The 25,456-nt window shown below is 36.3% G+C and overlaps 3 protein-coding genes across 4 annotated transcripts in view; 1 reads left to right on the top strand and 2 right to left on the bottom strand.

The window, feature by feature from the left end:
• GOLPH3L (golgi phosphoprotein 3 like) overlaps positions 1-3,667 on the bottom strand; it is a 49,297-nt gene extending 45,630 nt beyond the window's left edge. Inside the window, exons 1-2 of the mRNA XM_006058120.3 lie at positions 3,509-3,667; positions 1,263-1,457 (exon numbers count right to left, since the gene is read on the bottom strand). Of these exons, the coding sequence (XP_006058182.1) occupies positions 1,263-1,445 (183 nt within the window). The 5' untranslated portion in view covers positions 1,446-1,457; positions 3,509-3,667. The remainder of the gene's footprint in view (positions 1-1,262; positions 1,458-3,508) is intronic.
• HORMAD1 (HORMA domain containing 1) lies at positions 1,356-25,177 on the bottom strand. 2 transcript variants are annotated; one of them, XM_025287894.3, is made up of 17 exons: positions 24,533-25,177; positions 22,590-22,647; positions 21,767-21,911; positions 20,095-20,158; positions 19,657-19,693; positions 17,850-17,870; positions 17,565-17,591; positions 14,705-14,772; positions 14,067-14,218; positions 12,648-12,907; positions 11,170-11,236; positions 11,008-11,081; positions 10,197-10,280; positions 6,334-6,402; positions 3,712-5,198; positions 2,938-3,074; positions 1,356-2,294 (listed from the first exon to the last, which is right to left on the bottom strand). In XM_025287894.3, exons 2-15 carry the CDS (start codon positions 22,620-22,622, stop codon positions 5,118-5,120), a joined length of 1,182 nt encoding a protein of 393 aa, XP_025143679.2. In that variant the 5' UTR covers positions 22,623-22,647; positions 24,533-25,177; the 3' UTR covers positions 1,356-2,294; positions 2,938-3,074; positions 3,712-5,117. The 2 variants fall into 2 exon arrangements, with proteins under 2 accessions (XP_025143679.2, XP_044800336.1); XM_044944401.1 differs by having other exon boundaries at positions 1,356-1,457.
• On the top strand, positions 24,051-24,426 carry LOC102406369 (60S ribosomal protein L36-like). The gene has a single exon (XM_044944402.1). It carries the CDS (start codon positions 24,070-24,072, stop codon positions 24,385-24,387), a length of 318 nt encoding a protein of 105 aa, XP_044800337.1. The 5' UTR covers positions 24,051-24,069; the 3' UTR covers positions 24,388-24,426.
• Positions 25,178-25,456: the final 279 nt, after the last annotated feature.

Here is a 25,456-nt window from a genome sequence, read left to right as displayed (position 1 = left end):
TTTAATCTTCAGACCTACTCTGACTTTGTCTTAGAGAGTCAGTTTTGCTTTTTCATTTAACTTTTATAAAACTAGAGCCTCACCAACCTTCTCAGCAAACAGGAAAATATACTTCCAGGCAAGATTTTCTGGTATATTTGTGTCTTGGCCAAGTACATAGGGGCATGTCTCTAGTATTAGTTTTAACAATACACAGGCTATAATGTCTATAATGTCTTGTAATCTTGTTCAAGTTGGTAATTTGACATGACAAAAAACAGAAGAGGGAAAACAGTGATAGAGAAAAAAAATAAAATAGCATAATACAAAGTAAAACAAGGGTATTCTCAAGTTGAGGAGTCAGTGTAGTAAAGAAGAGATATTACTCGATGTATGTAGCCAACTCATTTCTAAGGACAATTATCAAAGCCACATTTAGTATTTTTTTAATATAAAGTAACATTTAAATTTGATGTTTTCAAAACTGAGGGCAATAATAAATATGCCTTTTTTGTATTTACCAAAGTCTTCTTGAAAAGGAAGTAGATTGTTTAAAATATTACTTACATATCTTTATAACCTCTTCATAAGGGAGGAAAGTGAAGGGAAAACACAATAAATAGTTAAATCACAAATGAAGGATAATGTATACTACTAGTAGAAAAGTGAAAAAAATATTTGATTATATCACAAGACTTGCTATCTCAAAACTAATCTCAATATAAAACAAATGTTCTATTAATAAGGGAAAAATTAGAAAAAAAGAGAAAGCTGCAATTTTAAAATATTTTCTAAAATAATCCTCATCAATTGTTGATCTTTAACTTCTAAAGATCCACAGAATGGAAGTTATTCTTACTGTATTATAAGAAACCTACCCACTATTTATTTTTGTAAGCAGCTAACCACACATGTTCCTTGTCTTTTCATTTAAAAGACTTTTCCCCCTAAAGCTCAAGAAGACTTCAATGTGTGTGGGTCCTCTTTCTTAGTTTCGTAAGAGGTCATTTCACCATCAATCTCACTTCGGAAACTACAAACACTTTATACTGTGTTGTATTTTAAAATTTTGGAGTAATTCTGTAATTACACTTCAAGTGATTATACTTCTGGATTTTACCTTCCAAGAATCAGCCATCCTCCCAGACTTCCCCAGGCCCCAGATGGCTGAAGCACAATTCTAAGGCCAGTCTAGCATTAATGAAAATATTTTATCAGATACTTCTTAAAAACATTCCAATACTTCAGTCTTTGAGACAACCAAGCAAACAGAACTACATTACCTCTTTATCTTTTAGTCCCAGGAGCAATACTTCTTCCATAAGGGTGAGGCGGATATCCTTAGAGTCTCCAATGTCCTCATTGTCTTGATTTCGGTCTTGAGTCACGTTTTCCTCACTTTCTACCTTCTTTTCAGAATTCTTCCCTACTTCAGTACGACGGGCCCGGTGAGTTAAGGTGGTCATTCTCACCTGTTTCTGGAGAGGGTGATGAAAAAATATATGTATGCTTGTGTAAATAAACATCTAGATATTAATGCATACATACCAAAAATGTAAGAAATATTAACAAACTTAAATGAGAAAGGAAGGAAGGAGTAACGACCAGAAAAAATTAGGTATATAACACAGTATCTTTTCCAAAGTATAACAAGTTGAACTGCACTGGAAGCACTGACAAGAAATCAAATCAGTAATTCTAAAGACCAGGAGAAATGATATTGTTTTTTAAGCCTGCTGATTTCTTGTGCATAACCTATAACCTAGGAGAGAATTTCCATTATTGTGATTCCTTTCACAAAATGGATTCTCCACAAGTTAAATAATATGGAACAGCAAAAAAATGTGAGCATCTGGCTCCAAAGAGCATACAGTAATTTATATATAATTTCTAAAAATATTCAATGATGCATTATAAAACACAAAAATTAGTAAAAAAAATAAATAAATAAATAAGAAAAACTAAATAGAAATACATGTTCTAATACTTCCTTCCCAAACTCAAATGACTCATTTCATGCAACCACTTTGGAGATCATCAGTCTAGAGAATAACACTCAGAATATCATGTATAGCATTTCCATATAGCTAAAAACTTTCATCTCTATTCCTAATCATCTTGCAAATGCATAAACAGGTGACAACAAAAAGTACTGGCAAGAGAATGTTAAAGGTTAGCAAATTCTTTTTCAATTACAAAAAAAATCAGCCTTTTTATATCATGCACTACAGGTTATTTTTTTCCTTGCCTTTTCATACTGTTCATGGAGTTCATTTGGCCACCTGATGCGAAGAGCTGACTCACTGGAAAAGACCCTGATGGTGGGAAAGATTGAGGGCAAGAGGAGAAGGGGCCACAGAGAATGAGATGGTTGGATGGCATCACCGACTCAACAGACATGAGTTTGAGCAAACTCCGGGAGATGGTGAAGGGCAGGGAATTGTGGTGTGATGCAGTTCATGGGATCACAAAGAGCCCAAAGAGTTGGACACGACTGAGTGACTGACAACAGCCGTTTTAAAAATCTACAGTCAAGAAAAATTCCACTATTATGTGTGATAAAGTTTAAAGTTAGCATACTTTACATCAACCTAAATGCCAGTTCTTAAGGTAAAGTATAGTAAGTATTTTAAACCAGCAATTATTGAAAAGAATAGCTTTTTCAAGGTCAAAAGAGCACATTCAAGAGCCTTTGTGACTGGATCTCATTCTATCTTCTAGCAATATTTCCCATTACTCCAAAGGTACTGTTAAGGCATTTCACAAACAGGTCATGCCTTCCTTTGTAGAGGATGGAGTCTCTCCCCCTTCCCTTCCTCTCTAAATTCTACTCATTCTTTGAAGTCTTACTGAGGACCCACTGTAAAGCCTTCAGGGAATCTGCTTTTCCATTACCCCGTGTCCCATGGCTAGGTCTCTCTCTCAGCTGTACTTTCAAACAACTTTATTTATACTTACTTCCTTTAAAGTATTTGTTATAGTCTTTCTTTTGGTATGGCTGCCTCTAAACCGTAAACTTCTTGAGGGCAGGGATATTGTCTTCTTCGGTTTTTATATTCTCCATAGCAACTAGCACAAATGTCTTTACGTTGTAACTGCTCGACAAATATACACTGATTAAAATGAATACTCAGAAATGCATGAGAATATTTAAAACATAAATAAAGTGACTTACAAAAGATTCTTTGTTCAAGGCTGTATTTCAAATAATTCGCATAAGAATGAAGAGAGAGAACCGTGAAATAAATGCTTATGGGCACTAACCCTATCTGGCACTGTGAATAGGGCTTATTTTCTAATCCAATCCAAGAAACTTAGTATCTTCAGGGCAAAAAAAAAAAAAAAAAAGGAGTGGGGATTTTCTTCGAAGAATTAATCATCTCTGGACATTTACTAGTTAAAAAGCTTATTAAAAAACAAACAAAAAAACCGATGGCCCCAAAATTAAATATAAACCTCCTTCTCTCCATAAAGTAAAATATTTGGAGGGATTTTTTTGGACGTTAGATGTATTCCCCCCGTTGCTTACCTGACGTTACTCCTGGGTTACAGCCAAACGCAGGTTGCAGCTTGCGCTCTATTTTATGGGGACATTTGTCCCCACCCCCACCCCCTACCCCCGTCCTGCTAGGTGAAAAACTTCTCAGCCACGCAGAGAGAACAAACTTCCTGATGATTCGATGCAGAGAAGGAATAACACATCAGCTTCCTCAGGATCACTAGGCAACCTACCTTGGTGTTTCTTCATTGGACCAATCAGGAACCTCCAAGGTTGAGTTCAGCCAATTAGAGCTTGCGAGGGGAGGCTCTCCCCCCAGCTATTGTGTTGCGCTCCAGACAAACACGACCAAAAGGAGGCAGGTTTGGGTTTAACCTGACAGCTGGTCAATCCAATGAAAGAACCTTGGTAGCGAGAGGAAAGAGGGCTGCGATCCCCACCCCCATTAAACCGGCCAATCAAAGCGTTTAGTGAGCTATCACCAGCTTCCGATCTACAAAGCTTTTTGTTGGGCAATCTCAGTGTAGCAGGTGTGTTCTGTAGCAGTGTATACTGGGACAATTAGGTGAGATGAGTTGGGATCCAATAAAGCTAAGAATACATAAACATTTTAAAATTGGTTGTTTTCGACAATTAGCTATCCCTAACTTTCCTGTCCCAGAAAAACCTGATCTGGGTCAGTCTGTGGAGGTTTATTTGGTTTACATTAAACAGGATAGGCACATTTCTACCACAGCATTCATACTAACATTTTCCATTACTGTTTCTTACTGGCAAGTTCATGGATAATGTATATTTTTTTAGAATATGGCTGCTGAAAATGCAAGAGGCAAACAGACCAAGTTTTAAGCCTTCCTTTTCTAGAGCACAGGAAATACTAAAGTCTAGAACCAGGTCCCAGGTTTCTCACTGAAGGCACAATATCTTTCACATTACCACCCAAAAGTTCTAGGAAGTGTGCTCAACTCTTGAAAGAAATATCTACCAAAATGATTTCAAAATTAGTGCCTAAACATTTTCTATTTAAATAAAAATTAGAAGCCATAAAAGAGTCTAGACGCTGAACAATATTTTATTTATGCTGCCCAAAATGCTAGATTTTAAAATCATTTTGTCTTGTAAAAATTATTAAAAAAGGTAAAACACCAATTTTAAATTGTACATTATATATTATCATGTTAATACACTGTACCAAAGTACCGAAGGCATTTGTTTTAATAAGACTATTAACAAATACAGCCAGTTAAACTGTAGTTTTAACAGGTAAAAAGTGAATTTCTAGAAAAGTTTAATGCAAAAATAAACATTATTTACTTCAAAAAATGGCTTTTAGGGGGCCTTAAAAAATTAATGTGTTGAAAGGAAGTGTCTGCCAAAATGGGAGATACATTGAAAGGATAATTAATAGAATTATGACACTGGTACTTCTGTTTTTATACAAAAGTTCTCTTGAATTTGTCTCAGATAAGATTAAGGATCACAATATGATAGTCAGTTAAGGATTCATTTCAGTGTGCTGACTGCTTAAGACCATATATAAGTTTTCAGAGGTAGGACAAACACACCTTAAAATAGCAATATAGTGACCTTTAGTTTAAATGTTGTGAAGAACTCTGCAAACATGCAGGAAAAAAATGTTTTATATACGCTCCTTCGGTTCACTAAACTTTCTTCTTTTTGGCACTGACTCCTGACTAGAAGAATCAAAGGGATGAAGGACCTGTCAAGAGAAAACAATTACTAAGAATACTTCCCAGTTTAAATATCTTTAATTTTAGAGGTTTTTTTATGTCTGAGTTTCCTTCTTCCCTTTCTTCCTTCCTTCATCCATTCCTTCCTTTTCTTACTTTTAAAATTTTGTTATTTATATCTCCTGATGGCTGCTGAATACAGTCTTGCAAAGTATAAGGTTTTCATTAGGGATGTTGGAGTACTTAGAAGATTTGATATTATGTCCTCAAAATAGTAGAACTTCCCTGGTAGCTCAGTTGGTAAAAAATCTGTCCCCAGTGCAGGCAACTGCCTTCAATGCAAGAGATCTGGGTTTGATCCCTGGGTTGGGAAGATCCCCTGGAGAGGAAATGGCAACCCACTCCAGTATTCTTGCCTGAGAAACCCCACAGACAGAGGGACAGAGGAGCCTGGCAGGCTACAGTCCATGGGGTTGCAAAGGGTTGGAATGAGTTAGCAACTAAACCACCATCTCAAAACAGTAAAATATTTTGAGGGGAGTGAGAAGAGTTGGACACGACTGAGCGACTGAACTGAATAATACTCAAAATTCTGGTTGAAAACATATATTTATCTCAGAAATGACAAATACATTATCTGATTTGCTAAAATAAGGTTCCAAATATAATACAACTTGTTATAGAATTTAGGTCAGGAAAATTTTCTAAGGTACTAAGAGGAGATGCTATATTTTTAGAGAACATGTGGATTTAGTAACTTGTTTCTACTTCAGTTTTAATCTGTAGAAAGCTCAGATCAAATCTGTGGCCCAATTTTAATTCTACATAAATAAAATGGCCTGAGTATTCTTGTACTCTCATTTTTTTTTCTTATTATATTCATATTTTTCCTGATGTTGATTTTTATTTCATACATTTCTCCAACTATTTCAAATCATTCATGGAATAAGACAGTAAATGTTTATATGGGAAAATTAATAAAACAATGTACCACATTTTATTTTAAAATCACCCAATTTTTTAGAATCAAATATATTTAAACAAGATCTGAAAACTAGAGCTTTGAGGTATATCCGAAGATATCATATTTATCATTAATTTAATCTACAGCAATATTCTGATACTTGCCATTTCATTCAACCTATATATTACTATAAGACTTACTGTTTTCCCAGATTCAAGCTGAGTTCTCTTCCGATTTTCCTTAGATTTTACTTGTTGATTTCCATTAGCCTCCACAAAGATAGAATAATTACCAATTGGTTATTTCTCAAAGAACAATCAGCATGATTGTTCAGCCACAGGCAACTATATGCAGTTTTTTAAAAAAAACTTTACTGAGATATAATTCGGATACATAAAATTTATCCACTTAAAATATACAAACTTCAGTGATTTTAAGTATATTCACAGAGTTATGCAACCATCACCACCGTCAATTTTAGAGCACTTTCATCCTCTAAAAGGCTTCCCAAGTGGCATTAGTGGTAAAAAAAAATCTGCCTGATGATTCAGGAGACACAAAAGGCCTGAATTTGATCCCTTAGTTAGGAAGATCCCCTGGAGTAGGAAATGACAACCCACTTCAGTATTCTTACCTGGAAAACTTCATGAACAGAGGACCCTGGCGGACTACAGTTCATGAATCCCCAGAGTTGGACTGAGCACACAATATATCCTCTAAAAAGAAATCCTGTACTCTTACAGCTATCACTCCACTATTCCCTCATTCTTTCACCAGCATTAAGACTTTGTCTCTACAGAAATCCTTATTTTGGACTTTCACATAAATGGAACCATATAATACTTTTGCATGTGTGTGTGTATGATTGGTTTCTTTCACTGAGCATAATGTTTTCAGGGTTCATCCAAGTTGTAGTATGGACTGATACTTCATTCCTTTTTATGCCTGAATAATAATAGTCTACCATATGGATATACCACATTTGTTTATCCATTCATCTGTTAAGAACATGTAGGGTTTTCCCCCCCATCTTTTGGCTATTGTGAATAATGCTACATATACAGTTTTTAAAATTATTAGATGATGACAAGTTATTAGTTTTCATAGTATTATCCTCCAAAAGTACATATTTATTTTCTGATGCTTGAAATGTACTTTTCAATAACTTCCTTACTATATATATGAAATATCTTCACTTCCTGCCTGTTTCTAACCATAATTCAGTCACTATTGACAAAATGAGGAGTACTTCGGTGGAGTAAAGGATAGTAAAGGATACTTATTTTAAATAGAAGCTGCCTAGAGAGAATATTTTGCTGCTGGAGGTAGTAATTTTTGGAATTCTTTTATTTCTTGCTTGCCAGTTCTAACTTTCCATCAAGAATGTGGGGAAAAAAGGACACCTAAAAATGGCACTATCATCAGTGGTGTTCTGGTAAATGTTTAACAACCAGTTCTCTGGGAGAAATAAATCCTGAGTTAAGGCATGGCCAACAGACTGGAAAAGGTCAGTTTTCATTCCAATTCCAAAGAAGGGCAATGCCAAAGAATGTTCAAACTACTGTACAATGCTTCATTTCACATGCTAGCAAGGTAATGTTCAAAATCCTTCAAACTAGGCTTCAACAATACACAAACCAAGAACTTTCAGAGGCACAAGCTGGATTCAGAAAAGGCAGAGGAACCAGAGATCAAATTGCCAACATCCCCTGGATCATAGAAAAAGCAAGGGAATTTCAGAAAAACATCTACTTCTGCTTCATTGACTACACCAAAGCCTTTGACTGTGTGGATCACAACAAACTACGGAGAACTCTTCAAGAGAAGGGGGTACCAGACCACCTTGTGAGAAACCTGTATACAGGTCAAGAAGCAACAGTTAGAACTGGACATGAAACAATGCACTGCTTCAAAATTGGGAAAGGAGTATGTTAAGGCTATATATTGTTACCTGGCTTATTTAACTTATATGTAGAGTACATCATGTGAAATGTTGGGATGAATGAAGCACAAGTCGGAATCAAGATTGCTGGGAGAAATATCAACAACCTCAGATATGCACATGATACCACCCTAATGGCAGAAAGCAAAGAGGAACTAGAGGGCCTCTTGATGAAGATGAAAGAGGAGAATGAAAAGGCTGACTTAAAAGTCAACATTCAAAAAACTAATATCACAGCATCCAGTCCCATCACTTCATGGCAAATAGATGGGAAAAAATGAAACAGTGACAGATTTTTTTTTCTTGGACTCCAAAATCACTGCAGATGGTGACGGCAGCCATGAAATCAAAAGACACTTGCTCCTAGGAAGAAAAGCTATGTCCAACCTAGACAGCATGATATCACTTTACCGACAAAGGTCTGTCTAGTTAAAGCTACGGTTTTTCCAGTAGTCGGGTATGGATGTGAGAGTTGGACCATAAAGAAGGCTGAGCACTGAAGACTTGATGCTTTCGAACTGTGGTGCTGGGGAAGATTCTTGGGAGTCCCTTGGACAGTAAGGAGATCAAACTAGTCAATCCTAAAGAAAATCAACCCTGAATATTCATTGGAAGGACTGATGCTGAAGCTGAAGCTCCAATACTTTGGCCACCTGAAATGAAGAGCCAACTCGTTGGAAAAGATCCCAATGCTGAGAAAGACTGAAGGCATGAGGAGAAGGCAATGACAGAGGATGAGATGGTTGGATGGCATCAACGACTCAATGGACATGAGTTTAACAAACTCTGGGAGATGGTGAAGGACAGGGAAGCCTGACATGCCACAATCCATGGGGTTGCAAAGAGTCAGATACGACTGTGCTACTGAACAACAACAATGCTGTGAATACTTTCATTATGTCCAGTTTCAAGCTAGGTAGGAAAAACATGATGTCACTGAATGAGGAGGGGGAAAGAAATCCTCCAGCATACCAGTGTTAGAGTGTGCCATTTGTTTCCTAACTTTGGATATCTTTTTTTTTTTTTTTTTTTGCTGAGCTGTACAGCATGTGGGATCTTAGTTACCTGACCAGGGACTGAACCTGTGCCCCTGCAGCAAAAGCATGGAGTAATAACCACCAGACTGCCAGGGAATTCCCTGATATAATAGCTCATATATTTTATAGAATGCTTTTTATTTACCTTTGAACTTTGGAGAATAACTTAAAAGACCTAAAATAAAATATAAACCTCATTTGCATACGTGCTAAGTTGCCTCAGTTGTGTCCTACTCTTTGTGACTCTATGGACCACAGTCCACCAGGCTCCCCTGTTCATGGGATCCTCTAGGCAAGAATACTGGAGTGGGTTGCCACTTCCCACTCCAGGGGATCTTCCCAACCCAAGGATGGAACGCGGGTTCTCTTGCGTCTCCTGCATTGGCAAATGGGTTCTTTACCACTAGTGTCACCTGGGAAGCCCAAATCTCTATTTAGTACAACTCATATAAAAACCTAAAATAAAGCAGTGGTGTTTTTTCCTTAACATATGAGATTCCCTTTATGTAAGATATGTATGCATATATATTTTTTAACTTATAATTATTTTTAATGTCTTATTAATAAGACAACCCACTCACAAGATAGAACATGGAAACGAACACTTTAGCATTCCTGGAAATTTCCTGGGAGTCTGGGAATAGAGGAGGTAGTGTCACTATCCTGAGGCAGTTTGGAGGATAGTGTCACTTCTGAAAGCTCCTCTGCATTTCCCTCTCCACTGCACCTTCAGTGAAATTTAACCATTCTTTCCTTTGTGTCTCTGTAGCCTATTCTGACTGTTATCATAGTGTTATATCACTGCTTGTTTACCTCAAATTACTAAACTTTAAGCTAAGAGCATATTATATTTCCAGTACCTGGTAAAGTGACACATATTAATAGTATGTGCTTACTAAATTACTCCAATAAATGAAGTAATATAACGACAATAAATGAAGTAATAAATGAAGTAATTTAATGACACATATTAATAGTATGTGCTTACTAAATTACTCCAATAAATGAATAAAAGCAAAATAAACTCAACTACGGGGAAAATTACAAGGTTAGAATGAAATCAAATCTAAAGAGATGCCGTTACCATTTTATTCTGAAAAATTTTTCCACTTCTTGTTTTGCTTTCAGACACATCAAGCTCAGATGTTTTACTGACTAACTGCTCAACCTAGAAAAGAAAATAATTACATGAAACCACTAAAACAAGAGAAGCTTTTCATAATAATGGGGGTCAAAAACTCAATCACATAAAATTTAGGGTCTTGCTATTTTGAGTTAATTAAAGTCAATAATTTTGTGTTGATTCTTACTGTCATAAAAAGTAAAGATACTGAAACTGACTCTGTACACTGTACATTGACCATTCACTGAATTGAGAAAGATCGAAATTATCACTAGATACCACTCTTTCAGAAGATAAGAACTTCAGTCCACACCAACTGGAGAAGGGCTGTGCAGAAGAAGGTAGGCAATCATCAGCCCCATTATTTTCAGGCTGATTTTTTCTAAATGTTATTTCAGGATTTTACTATATATAGAAAACAAAATTAAACATGTTCTGCTCCAAGGCAACAAAAATGTATTATATACTCCATTTGCAAATACAAAGGGTGGTTGAGTTAAATTAATAAGTGCTTAAGATTCTATTTACCTCTAAAATTCTGAGATTCTTTGAACAGTATTTAGGTTTATTACTAAACAAATCAAACAATAATACACTCAAAACTTTTCAACATATAATTAGCAAATTTTGTTAGTAAGCATTCTTAATAACTAATTTTCTTCTAAAATACCTAGAATATAAGAAAATCTGAGAGATAACCAGATAAGCATATAAGAACCTGTCTTTTGAAAAAATTCAAGTTAAAAATGAGATAGAACTGTGAAGTTTATACCTGAGAATGAGAAACTGAAAAATCTGGACTTCCTTTAGATTTCATTTCATCTTCCTCACAAATGAAACCTGCTTCTGTTAAAAAAAGAAATAAATAAAAGAGTTAAAATGGTATAAAATTGAATTGGAAGTGAATTAATTTACATTTTCATTAACTTCTCACCTCTACGTAGAGAATAGCCAGGGTTTTTTTCCTGCTCTTCCATTTTAGTTTCAGTGTCAAACTCATCCTACATAATTACATGAAGGAAAAAAATGGACACATTCCAAAAAGAAATTAAAGCAACTGGGTAGTATTTATTAACGAGCTTGTTTTACATGAGGGTTAAATATAACATAATACTACAACGACCTCATGCTTTCTACAAATAAACTGGTCTTGTACTTATTATAAGGCAGCTTATTTATCCAAAGTATAAAATCCTATTTTTCTTTACTTTTCAAGATTGCTTTAAGGTAGATAGTAAAAATATACAACTTTCTGAAAAATGTATGATGATTCTAAGAACCCCAGATCTTACTATTTGAGAGCATTGAATTAAGACATGGTGACACAATAAGCTACAACTTCCGTAGCTCTGAAATTCCTGTATAGATACTTGTATAAACTCTGAACCCTCTTCAGGGAGTTGGGAAAGGATAAGCACAGTTATGGTATGACAGAAATAGCAAAGGTTTGATGTCTACTTTATAATTATTATTCCCCTTGTGACATATGTCAAAGAGCTTTAAATATTTTAAAGAATGCTTCATAAATCCCAGCCATATTTGTTTATAAAGCAAGAGTGGCATTTAGGTTTTAGGAAGATGATTCCTTCTTGACTGAACTGGTTGAAAATTGAGTTTTCTATTTGTAAGGATTTGGCTACAGAGCCTAAAACAGAATAGTTAGTCCCCATCATAAGAACTGTGATCATAATTTAGAATAAAATAAGAGAAAACCACAAAGGTGAGATTAAAGAACAAACATAATAATGATGAAAGATTTTCTGGGAATGAGGCTATAATTTTAAAAAAAGCTTTTTTAAATACTTCAATTCATCCATCCATTCAACCAATATTGAGAATACATTCTGTAACTCTAAATGCTAGGTACAAAAGAAATACAAAGCTGAATAAGACACTTTTCCTGACTTCCAGGAACTTCCAAGCTCTTTCAGGACACTGATTTTCAGGCCCTGAAGAAATTCAACCACAGGCTTACATGAGCACTTAATAGGGGTGTTGAAGAAAAGATTCCAGCATTAGTCTGGGGGACTGGAGTCATTCAGTGCTTTTCTTTTTTTGAACCCAGACCCGATAGTGAAAGTGCCAAGTCCTAACCACGGGACTACCAGGGGATTCCATGGTTTTCAAATTATGCTCCAGACAAAGGGGTTTTCTTAAGAGTCCATCAAGAGGGTAGATGAGATGGTGAATGGCTGGGTCTCCAGGACCATTCCCTACTTCATTCACAATAGTTGTGCTTTTAAATTTCTGAGAATAATATTCTTCTCACCCATGTGAAAAGTTTTAAAACCACAAGCCTAAACCTTCTTTATGGTACCTTTCAAACTTGAGTTTACGGTGATAATAAGTATTTATAGCTATTGAAGTACTCAGAATTGAATAAAACATTTATTACTCTTTAAGTATACTTACACTTATATAATGCTCCTGGTCATCTTCTAAATCATCTTTGTCCGTAAGAATTTTTTGAAGTGGTGTTTTTAATTGTTTTGGTGATAATATACCTGAACCAATATTTTCCATTCGTTCCCTCTCAGTGGTCACTTTTACTTTGAAGGTGTGAAAAGGTGTTGGGACTTCTCCCACATTTAAGTACATAGGCTCTCCTTCAAATATCACTCCTTCACAATCACCATCCTTAAAACCAGGAGGCTGGTAATCTGGGGGTGTAACTGCAGAAAAGTAAGTATAAACTATGCTGTTCATGAAATTGAATAAAATATATTAATTTTTATTATTATAGAATATACTGCATATTAAAGAAGTTTTAAATAGTATAGAAGGACATACAATAATAAGTAAAATGCAGTCTCCTACTATCTCCAAGTTCCTCTATTATTCCTTAAAGGTAAATTTTTTTCCTTACACTTGACTAGCTATGTGACTTGAGGAAACTATTCGTCATTCTTGATTCAGTTTCCTCATCTGTCAGGAGGGGAAAATACTAATACCGACCTCATAGGGTCACTGTGGTATTGAAGTCTATAAAATGATCAGAACAGAACTGACACAGAGGAAGTATTCAGTAAATGTTAGTTATTTTTGTTGATGCTTTGTGTTCTTCTAGAAGATACTATGCATGTTATATATATATATATATATTCTTAAAAAACAAATGAAGTCGTATTCTTCTGTACCTAGCTGCTTTTAACATCACTTTTAAATCTGCTTTAATATTTTTTGGATAACAATTTACCAGCACATTCTTTTAAATAGCTTGCACAGCATTCTATTATATAGATGCACTATAATTTATTTACTCAATCCTCCAATAAAGAACATTCAAGGTTAAATTTCCAGTTTGTTTCCAGTTTAACAAATGCAACAATGCATAAACATATAACCTTGATATTTGTCTACATATATTCCCAAGATACTTTTCTAGCTGCAGAATTTCAGGATTAAAAAGGATTTAATATTTTAAAGAGAATTTTAAATTTTTATATTGCCAAATAGTCCTCTTAAAATGTTATATGGCACATTAATGTTTACATTCCATCAAGAGTATACAAAAGTGCTTGCTTCCCCCCACATCCCTGCCAATAATGATTTTATAAGTTGGATGATCTGGAAAGTGAAAACTGGTATCTCATTGCTTCATTTCTTCAGTTATGAATGAAGCTGATCTTCAAATGGACATGTTTTTATCACTGGAGAAGTGTACGTTTTTTTCAAATACCAACATGAAATATAAATTTTATAATTAAAATATTATATATATATATATATAAAAATTTAGGTGCCTAAAACTATTTGGGATGGAAACCAAGTGTTTCATTAATAAGAAAATATACAGGTACCAACTAAAACAGGATGATCTGGAAATAGTACCTTCATCGTAGTAAAAAAGTTTCATGGTCAAACAAACATCATTAGGTAAAGGTCCCAGATTTTGCATTAGAATATAAATCTTGCGAATGAGAAGAATACTTGCTTTCTTGGTGTCAGCAGATGACATATTAGGTTCATTGCTTTGGTTTTTACTAGAAGAGAATCACACAGTTTCTTTTATGACATCCATGGCTTCTAATAACGTAACTTCACGTTTTACTACTTAAGATTCTTATTCCTATTAATGTATCAAATTGTTAAAAGTTACAATTTCATGTGTTTAATACATTATAAAAATTTAATATTATTAATATTATAATTATAAAATAATTTACATATATTCATACACATTTTATGTAAGATGTTTTTAAAGGAAACAAATGATGAATTTTATTGCATTTCTAATCATGTAAGCATACAATAGATTTCCTACTCTTTGGCTCTGTTTCACAATTAAAATGTATACAATTATCCATAGAATTCTGGCTTGCAGCCACTCCAAACATATTTTGTATCCTTGATAGTACATTAGGGATGTTAGAGAATTTCAGAATTATTTCTGAAGTTTAGTTATACAGTATTATTATGAATAAATGGTAATCTGCAATATGAAGAGAAAACTATAGAATAATAATTACCTTGTGAAATCCATGACTGGTCCATTACTGGTGTACTTGAATTTAAATTGATAACATTCTGAAATTGTCTAAAATAGAAAATATCATAGTTACAAATCTGATATATAATACTAGTGGCTATCACGATGGTGTGATCACTCACCTAGAGCCAGACATCCCGGAATGTGAAGTCAAGTGGGCCTTAGGAAGCATCACTTCGAACAAAGCTAGTGGAGGTGATGGAATTCCACTTGAGCTATTTCAAATCCTGGAAGATGATGCTGTGAAAGTGCTGCACTCAATATGCCAGCAAATTTGGAAAACTCAGCAAGTGGCCACAGGACTGGAAAAGGTCAGTTTTCATTCCAATCCCAAAGAAAGCTCAAACTACTGCACAACTGCACTCATCTCACACACTAGTAAAGTAATGCTCAAAATTCTCCAAGCCAGGCTTCAGCAATACGTGAACCATGAACTTCCAGATGCTCAAGCTGGTTTTAGAAAAGGCAGAGGAACCAGAGATCAAATTGCCAACATCTGCTGGATCATCAAAACAGCAAGAGAGTTCCAGAGAAACATCTATTTCTGCTTTATTGACTATGCTAAAGCCTTTGACTGTGTGGATCACAATAAACTGTGGAAAATTCTGAAAGAGATGGGAATACCAGACCACCTGACCTACCTCTTGAGATACCTGTATGCAGGTCAGGAAGCAACAGAACTGGACATGGAACAACAGACTGGTTCCAAATAGGAAAAGGAGTACATTAAGGCTGTATATTGTCACCCTGCTTATTTAACTTCTATGCAGAGTACATCATGAGAAATACTGGGCTGGAAGAAGCACAAGCTGGAATCAAGATTGCTGGGAGAAATATCAATAACTTCAGATACACAGATGACACCACCCTTATGGCAGAAAGTAAAGAAGAACTAAAGAGCTTCTTGATGAATGTGAAAGAAGAGAATGAAAAAGTTGGCTTAAAACTCAACATTCAGAAAACTAAGATCATGGCATCTGGTCCCATCACTTCATGGCAGATAGATGGGGAAACAGTGGAAACAGTGGCTGACTTTATTTTTTTGGGCTCCAAAACCACTGCAGATGGTGACTGCAGCCATGAAATTAAAAGACACTTACTCCTTGGAAGAAAAGTTATGACCAACCTAGACAGCATATTAAAAAGCAGAGACATTACTTTGTCAACAAAGGTCCATCTAGTCAAGGCTATGGTTTTTCCAATGGTCATGTATGGATGTGAGAGTTGGACTGTGAAGAAAGCTGAGCACCGATGAACTGATGCTTTTGAACTGTGGTGTTGGAGAAGACTCTTCAGAGTCCCTTGGACTGCAAGGAGATCCAACCAGACCATCCTAAAGGAGATCAGTCCTGGGTGTTCACTGGAAGGACTGATGTTGAAGCTGAAACTCCAATACTTTGGCCACCTGATGTGAAGAGCTGATTCATTTGAAAAGACCCTGATGTTGGGAAAGATTGAGGGCAGGAGGAGAAGGGGATGACAGGATGAGATGGCTGGATGGCATCACCGACTCAATGGACATGGGTTTAGGTGGACTCTGGGAGTTGGTGATGGACAGGGAGGCCTGATGTGCTGCAGTTCATGGGGTCACAAAGAGTCAGACACAACTGAGTGACTGAACTGAACTGAACTGGTGGTTAAGTAGCTACATATAGATTTTTTTTATGTCTCACCATTTAATAATTCTTTCTGCATGATAATCCATATTCATCCATTGAAACTTTCCAATCCTAAATAGTCAATTCCAGGCCCTTGGATTTGGGACTTCAGTGCCACTAAGATACCTATTCCCCACTCACTGCAATTTATGTTTTACATACCAGAGGGAAGGAACTCCTTAATAGGCTGGTAAGGGAGGTAGCGCATCTTTTCCACTAACAGAATGGTTTAGCACAGGACTTAAATCCTTACTATATAGTAAGCAAAAGCATTACTACAAACAAAACTAGTGGAGGTGATGAAATCCCAGCTTAGCTATTTCAAATCCTAAAAGACGCTGCTGCTAAAGTACTGCACTCAATATGCCAGCAAATTTGGAAAACTCAGCAGTGGCCACAGGCCTGGAAAAGATTAGTTTTCATTCCAATTCCAAAGAAAGGCAAAGCCAAAGAATGTTCAAACTTCTATACAGTTGCACTTATTTTACACACTAGCAAGTAATGTTCAAAATCCTTCAAGCTAGGCTTCAACAGCACATGTACTGAGAACTTCCAGATGTACAAGCTGGATTTAGAAAAGGCAGAAAAGAACTTAGAAAAGGCTCCAGGTGCGTGGACTCTGAAGTTGTGCAGCACTGGCCTAGTAGTTCCAGGGCATATAGGATCCTCCTAACCCAGGGATCAAACCTGTGTCCCTTGGCAGGTGGATTCCTAACCCCTGGATCAGCAGGGAAGTACACCCTTTTGTTTCTCTGGTTTTCCCTTTCACTTCTTATAACCCTTTCTTTAATTGTCAGATGAACAGGTACATGTGATTGGATTAGGGTTTACAGTCAAAAATCAAGGATTAGTATCTTATTTTTCTAAAACTCAACTCCTTTTATAATTCTATAAAAAGAATACCATTAAAAATAAGAACGCTGTAAAAGATCAGAAGTCAGGATTTGTATCTTTGTGGCCTTGAATCAGTCACACAATCTCCCTTGTAGTTAAGGGTGTTAATCTGTTTAAGGGTAACAATACAAGCCTTGTCTTAACTCAGAAGTCTTTATGAAGTTCAAACGTGGAAATATATGTGAAATTGCATTGACAAAAGCACAATTAAAGCATTAGAAACTATTATACTTTTATGTTACTTATAGATATTAGAGGCATTATGTTTCTTTACTAACTTAAACATACCTGAGGGTCTTCTGGATTGGTGTACACCTATTTAAAAATAATTTACAACTGAGTTACATAAGTTACATATAAGGAGAACTAAACTGGATATTTAGATTAAAATATTAAATGAATTCAGTAAAACAAAATACAGAACAACCCACCCCCCAACAAATATTACTTTTTTCTAATGAACAGATCAGTGGTTTGTATGATATAATAAATAGATGGTTTCAGCATTATTTAATTAAGCAAGGCTGAATTTAACAGTCTTTTATAAGGAACATACAATTTAAAAATACTTACAGCTAGAACAACCATCCTCAGCTGAAATATAACAAAGAACAAAAATCTTATTTTTATTCTATATTTTTGCATGATGGATCATAAGAATTATTTGTCCTATTTCAACATTTATTCCTAATAAAAATAATCTCAGAAAAAACAAACTTCATTTGCTACAGGTAAAGCAGTATCTCAGATATCCTTCCCTATTCCCCCAAATATTTATTTCTAGTTACCTTACTGAAGGTCGAAATTTCTATCACTTATTAAGCAAATGAGGCATTACTGCCAGTTACAAGGAAAATACATATTGTGAAATAACTCATTAAATCTTACCCAATATGAGAACTGGTTTTGAGAAAAACAGTTCAGGGCCCTGCTAATTGAGTAAAGGAAAGAGGCTTTGGGGCCTAACAGAATAGAGAATCACAGGAAATCATTCACTCTAGTAATCCGCAAAAATCCGAGTCACCCTTAATTTGGATCTTTTCCTTATACTCCAGAACCAATCTATCAACAAATCCAATCAGTTCTGTCAGGTATACCTGGAATCTTTTCATTTTTTTCCTTTGTCATCCTGGTCTATGTGTGTGTGTGCTCAGTTGCTTCAGCCATGTCTGACTCTGGGCAACCCTATGGACTGTAGCCTGCCTGGCTCCTCGGTCCATGAGATTCTCCAGACAAGAATACCGGAGTGGGTTGCCACGCCCTCCTCCAGGGGATCTTCCTGACCCAAGGATCGAACCTGGGTCTCCTGTATTGCGGGTGGATTCTTGCCACTCTCTTGCTCTATTCATCACACTCCAATCATTCTGGCCTTCTTTTTATTCCTTGAACTGGCCAAATTCCCCTCCAACTCTTTGCATTTGCTCCTCTGTCAGGAATATTCTCCCAATATCAATGTCTAACTGGTTTCTTCTAATTCAAGTCTCAGCTTAAGTATCACCTCCTCAAAGAAGCTCTTCATACTACCCAATCTAAAGTTACACCACCTCTCCATTTGCCACATTCTTTTTCTTAAAATGTTAATGGCATTTAACACAATTGGATGTTATCTAATCTCCTTGTTTGATTGGCTGTTTTCCCATTGTAGGAGAGGCCCTCTTTGTCTTGTTGACCATTTTAACTTACCAGCTCCTATCTAGAATATATGTGCCTAGCACAGAACAGGCACTCATTTAATGAATATTAAAAACATAATGTCTTAATAAAGAAGGTTGGAGACCATGGATAAAATTTTATCTTTTTCATAATATTTTAGAGTTAGATTTGCTTTGTTGATATAAATGTAAGCTCAGTAAGTATACATAAAGCCTTGTCCCAGTTTAACCTAGACTACATGTAAGTTTATTTTTAAATTCTCATAAAGAATAATTTATTACATTATTAGTATAAATATGATTTTAGAAGGCATGTGAAACTAATGAAAGAATTATTTCAAATGATGTTTTAATTCATTAAGTTTTTATAAGTTAATATATGTTATTAATGCAAATGGGGCTTCCCAGGTGGTGCTAGTGGTAAAGAACCCACTTGCCAGTACAGGTGACATGAGAGATACAGGTTCAGTCCTTGGATAGGGAAGATCTCCTGGAGAAGGGTATGGCAGATGAGTGCTAATAATCAAAACTGGCTTGTCAAAATCTGTTAAATAATAATTCTGTTAGCTTTAAATGAGTTGAATATTAATCTTTAAAATATACAAACTTTTAGCTTTGGGCTGGCCTATACCCAAGTTAGTTTAAATTAATCTTTTACTATATGGTAACTGCTTTACATTTGTAGACTATAAACTATGAAAAAAAAGAATAAAGAGATATTGACTTACATATTTTTTGTGTAAAGCATCATAGCATCCTAACATCCTAAAAAATAATTAAGGATTCATTTTTAGACTGAATTCACTTCCAGAAAATAGTTCTTTAAATGTCTCATTATCTCATTACTAATACACAATTATTATTAATAATGAAGCTCCCTTATTTCTAGCTTAAACAATAAAACAAAACAATGTGGTAGAAATATAAAATGTCAATAGGGGATGAAAATAGGAAGACAGAGGAACAAAAATAGGAAAATTAAGCCCGCTCACATGGAGCATGAAATAAAGAAAATTTTAATGCAAAAATCCAAAGATCTGCAGAAGTGGTATCCAGCATTAAAGGGGGAAATCACTAAAACTGGATTAAACACTTAAATGTATACAAGGTACCAAAAAAATATGATTTAGGAAAAATAATTTTCTTTCGTTATTTATTTTACTTACCACTTCACTAACTGTGTAGATCCTGGACAATTTTTATCTTCTCTCAGAATTTTGACACAAAGATCTAAATACAAAAATAAGGATATAGAGATATTTAAGATTAGTAAGCATCTAAAAACTTAAATGAAGATTATTTTCTTCAGTTGTGTATTACAGGTTTATTATTAATAGCAATGAACTTCCAAATGATTGATGTTAATAAAATTAAAGAAAGAAAGGTTGCATGGAAACCAATCATCTTTTTATCCTTATTATAAAATAGCGTCATAATTGCTTAGGATGCACGTTGGTGGATAGAAAAAATTTTCCATTTTAAAAGATACAGAACACTTAGATATAATGGCACCCCACTCCAGTACTCTTGCCTGGAAAATCCCATGGACGGAGGAGCCTGGTAGGCTGCAGTCCGTGGGGTCGCTGAGAGTCAGATACGACTGAGCGACTTCACTTTCACTTTTCACCTTCATGCATTGGAGAAGGAAATAGCAACCCACTCCAGTGTTCTTGCCTGGAGAATCCCAGGGACGGGGGAGCCTGGTGGGCTGCCGTCTATGGGGTCGCACAGAGTCGGACACGACTAAAGCGACTTAGCAGCAGCAGCAGCCATTGTTATCTAAGAGTCTTAGAAAATTTGTTCTGGCCCCTTATCCCAATTAAATACTTGCAAAAGGCCAAGAAGTTAAAAGGCTATCAGACAGAGCCCTGCAAGGAAACAATTAGTAAGATCAGTCAGTCTCAGGTTTCATATGTGAAAAACAGGAACAGTATCTAACTCATAGGCCTGTAATACGAACTAACAAGATATCACACATAATATGGTGCTTAACATATTGCCAACAAAGTTGGTGAACAATATAAGGTACACATTATGTGATAGATAGTAAATCATTATTACAGTATAAAATGGCTGTATTACTTTCACTTCTTTAAAATAACACAAGAACACACACTACCACTGTAGGAGACTATAAGTAGGATGTTTTTACCTATTTATTTCATCATTTTAAGAGTAATGTCAGGTGATATTATACTTGAGAGATTGAGGGGAAATTTTATGATTAAGTGCTTTCAAAGGTATTGAATATACTTAAAAAAACCACTTATATGTCCACACAAAAATTTGTAATTGTGGCATTATTTGAAAAGCCCAAAGTGGAAACAACCCAAATATTCATCAACTGGTAGTAGGTAAATAAAATGTGGTATATTCATATAATGGAATATTATTCAGCAAAAAAAAGGTAGTAATCCAAGCTACAAAATGAATGAAACTTAAACACATTATGTCAAATGAAAGAAGCCAATTACAAAGGACCACATATATTACATTATTTCATTTATTTATATGTCTAGAATAGGCAAATAAAGACATAAAAAACAGAAAGCAGATCGGTGGTTGCCTAGGACTGGAAATGGGGGAAATAGAGAGTGACTTAATGGGTATGGGGTTTCTTTTGAGGTGCTGAAATGCTTTAAAACTGATTGTGGTGAATATACCCAGAATCAATGAATTCTGCACTTTAAATCAATGAATTGTTAGATATGCAAATCATATCTCAATACAGCTGCTATTATAAAAACAAAACCTTTAAGTAAAAAACTACCATTTTAGAGCAAGCCAAACTAAAAAATAACATGTTTAAAGAAAGTTTTTAAATAAACATTACGTTACCATCTAGATATCTTGTTCCATAAGCACATTCCGGAAATATTCCTCTCAAATATGTGATGCAGGATACTGAAACTGCTAGGAGCCTCTTCACTAACACTAAAGACTGCTGCTCAGTTGATATCTTATTAGGAAATATCAGTGCACTCTAAAATTCAATGGAAATTAAAAACATTTTATTTAGCTTTACTAAAAATACAGTCTTCTTGAACTTAAAGTAGATCTAATTTTTTTGCATAAACATGGTACTTCTCCAAAATTCTTAACCATGGTGGTTAGAATCCCCAGAAAATCAGGATGGCTTCTACACTGTGAGGGTGTTTCCAGGGTGGCAGTCTAAAGGTAACAGGCAAAAACTGCTTAAATATCATTAGAAATCCCCTTGTAGGTTAACTGCATAACACATGGATAAATAGCACTGATTTTTCTATCTAATTTTTTCCTTCTTTTCTCTTTAGTTATTGACTGGGTTTAATACAGACAGGTAACTGTAATGCAAGATATGTGAAGAGATATATTTGTGGGGCATAAAAATTCATGTTCTAGGAGAGGACTAATATTAGTGATAATTTCATCAAGGCAACATAACAGCATTCATTGATACCTAATGCAAGCTGAATTTGAAGCGGCAATTTAATGCAATGCATCAAGCATCCAATAAAATTCTCCATTAATTCAAATTAGTTTAGCAAATATCTTCATTTCTTAAAACATGGAGTTTACTGGCATCATTAAACTCTCAAAGGTTCAACTTTCTCATACATAAAAATACTTGATAATTCAAGAAACAATAAAATTAGCTATATTAAAATACAAGAAATCATACCATGGAAGTTCTCTGTAATTGTGCAGTAGCCATCTTCTGATATTTTCTTTAATTCAACCTTGTGACAGAAATACAAGCTTTAACTCCAGATCTTATTTTTATCTCTAATCTGGTTCACTACATGTAAAGTCAAAAGAGTTTTATGGGAATAAATAATGGGACTCTTTTTTTTACTTATAATCTTTGAAAACAGGTTCATTTTGCTATAAAATTAAGTAAACTGTTAATTTCAAGCCGCTTGACTAGCAAGCCTGACACAAAAAAGGGTTATTAAGAAAGCTCTTTAAAAGTCTTTTTTTTTTTTAAGGGATTATTTAAAAAGCGCTTTAAAAGAGCGTTTTTTTTTTTTTTAAAGCACAGTCTACTATTTTCTGAGAGGGCAATGGCACCCTACTCCAGTACTCTTGCCTGGAGAATCCCATGGATGGAGGAGCCTGGTGGGCTGCAGTCCATGGGGTCGCTAAGAGTCCGACACGACTGAGCGACTTCACTTTCACTTTTCACTTTCGTGCACTGGAGGAGGAAATGGCAACCCACTCCAGTGTTCTTGCCTGGAGACTCCCAGGGACGGGGGAGCCTAGTGGGCTGCCGTCTATGGGGTCACACAGAGTTGGACACGACTGAAGCGACTTAGCAGCAGCTACTATTTTCTTCACTTCGCAGTATTCAAACATTGATAACACTGCACAGGTAGGTAATGAAAAACTGCCCCTGCCATCCTTTAAAATAATCTTTTAATTTTTGTTTTAAATTTGTAGTTTCAAAATGACCAAATGACGAAACATTCCTTCCCTGAACTTGAGCATGGCTCTGGATATAACATATTGTCCTACCCTGTGGAACCACCATAAAACAGCAATAAAACGTATTTTAGATTTTTTGGACTGATTCAGATTTCTCATTTCTTTGATATAAGTTTTGAGGTGTTTGTGTTTTTTTTTTTGGCCCCAATTTCATTTTTCTTAACCAAACAATTCATCTGGAAGAATTCACTTGTTGCTGCTGCTGCTAAGTCATGTCAGTCGTGTCCGACTCCGTGCGACCCCATAGACGGCAGCCCACCAGGCTCCGCCGTCCCTGGGATTCTCTAGGCAAGAACACTGGAGTGGGTTGCCATTTCCTCCTCCAGTGCACGAAAGTGAAAAGTGAAAGTGAAGTCGCTCAGTCATGTCCGACTCAGCGACCCCATGGACTGAAGCCTACCAGGCTCCTCCATCCATGGGACCTTCCAGGCAAGAGTACTGGAGTGGGCTGCCATTGCCTTCTCCGAGACGAATTCACAGAAGAGTCTATTTACCGTAACCATTTACATTTATCCTAATAAGGCCTGGACTGGATGCCAGAGTTCACCTAATCTCAAGAACCTCTGTGAAAAATAAGCAGGTATACATTTTCTCCCTCCCCTGAATGTTTCACCACTAAGATCTTAAGAAATTTAAAAGTAGCCTTCCGCCGCAGCAGCCATTGTGGAACAACAGCCATGGCTCTGCGCTACCCCATGGCCGTGGGCCTCAACAAGGGTCACAAGGTGACCAAGAACGTGGGCAAGCCGAGGCACAGCCGCCGCCGCCGCCGTCTCACCAAACACACCAAGTTCGTGCGGGACATGATCCGGGAGGTGTGTGGCTTCGCCCCTTACAAGCGACGAGCCATGATGCTGCTCAAGGTCTCCAAGGACAAGCGGGCCCTCAAGTTCATCAAGAAAAGGGTGGGGACACATATCCGCGCGAAGAGGAAGAGAGAGGAGCTGAGCAACGTCTTGGCCGCCATGAGGAAAGCGGCAGCCAAGAAGGACTGAGCCCTTCTCCTCTGTTCACAATCACAATAAATCTTGCCCCCCCCCAAAAAAAAGAAAGAAAGAAATTTAAAAGTAGATGGGAGGTAACGGAGAAGACATTATAAACCAAAAGAATGAAAACAAAAACGAAACAAATATGTATTACGTATCGTCTGAGAGTTCCGCCGACAGCAACCAGGAGACCTGAAAGAAACGGCACGCGCTCCGTCTGTCGCGCATGCGCCTTCCTTCAACGGTTGCCTGCGCAGCCGAGACAGTCGATTTTGACCCCAGATTCAGGTCACCTTTCCCGCCAAGAGCAGCGCAAGGCACGCTGGGAAACCCGAGAGTATGAAGGTTTCCTTCTCAGGCTTCGCAAAAGCCAAGTGCCCACAGGGAAGGTTCATTGTGTGTGCCAAGCCCTATCGATGTACATAACCGTCTTACAGTGAAGAAAGTGTTCTCAACAGCCATTTAATTAATCATGTTAATTTCTGATTGTTTTCACACTTTTGATTTTGTTACGGGATCTACCACATATTGCGTGCCTTCCCATCTTACAGTCTCCTGTGTCTTCAGGAAACAGTCGCTCTAGCAGTCTCCTATCTAGATATTTCTACTTTGCTGTGTCTGTGCTGTGGGGACAGTGATAGCTTGAGTGTAATTAATGTCTCATTTAGAAGCAAAATAATACTCAGAGCTGGTAGGTAGTTAAAGATTGTCTAGTAATACAAACTTAGTTTGCAGATTGTTATATATATCTTTCGCTAATAGTCGGACACGACTGAGCGACTTCACTTTCACTTTTCACTTTTATGCATTGGAGAAGGAAATGGCAACCCACTCCAGCGTTCTTGCCTGGAGAATCCCAGGGACGGGGGAGCCTGGTGGGCTGCCGTCTCTGGGGTCGCACAGAGTCGGACACGACTGAAGCGACTTAGCAGCATGTATCCAAGTAGTGTCAGTAGTGTAGACATATATTAGTAATTCATAGTTTTTGGTAGGTCTACCTGCCTTACCAGTTAGAAAATAGCCACCCTAGATATGAAAAGATTTTCTCACAGTCAATTCAGAGAGAAATGAAGACTAG

The sequence above is a fragment of the Bubalus bubalis genome, chromosome 6, assembly GCF_019923935.1.
Source record: "Bubalus bubalis isolate 160015118507 breed Murrah chromosome 6, NDDB_SH_1, whole genome shotgun sequence".
Classification (NCBI taxonomy): domain Eukaryota; kingdom Metazoa; phylum Chordata; class Mammalia; order Artiodactyla; family Bovidae; genus Bubalus; species Bubalus bubalis.
Note: the sequence above shows the minus strand (reverse complement) of the source record. Positions and strands in the feature narration are given on the sequence as shown.

Bases quoted from the DNA above. Each gene is read 5' to 3' on its own strand.
- LOC102406369 (XM_044944402.1), top strand. From the start codon at position 24,070: ATGGCTCTGCGCTACCCCATGGCCGTGGGCCTCAACAAGGGTCACAAG.
- HORMAD1 (XM_025287894.3), bottom strand. From the start codon at position 22,622: ATGGCTACTGCACAATTACAGAGAACTTCCATG. The intron at 11,082-11,169 runs GTGAGAAGTTAA...TTTTTTTAACAG, and splicing joins TGGCTATTCTCTACGTAGAG to AAGCAGGTTTCATTTGTGAG. The intron at 6,403-10,196 runs GTAACGGCATCT...ATCTTTGTGGAG, and splicing joins AAATTTTTCAGAATAAAATG to GCTAATGGAAATCAACAAGT.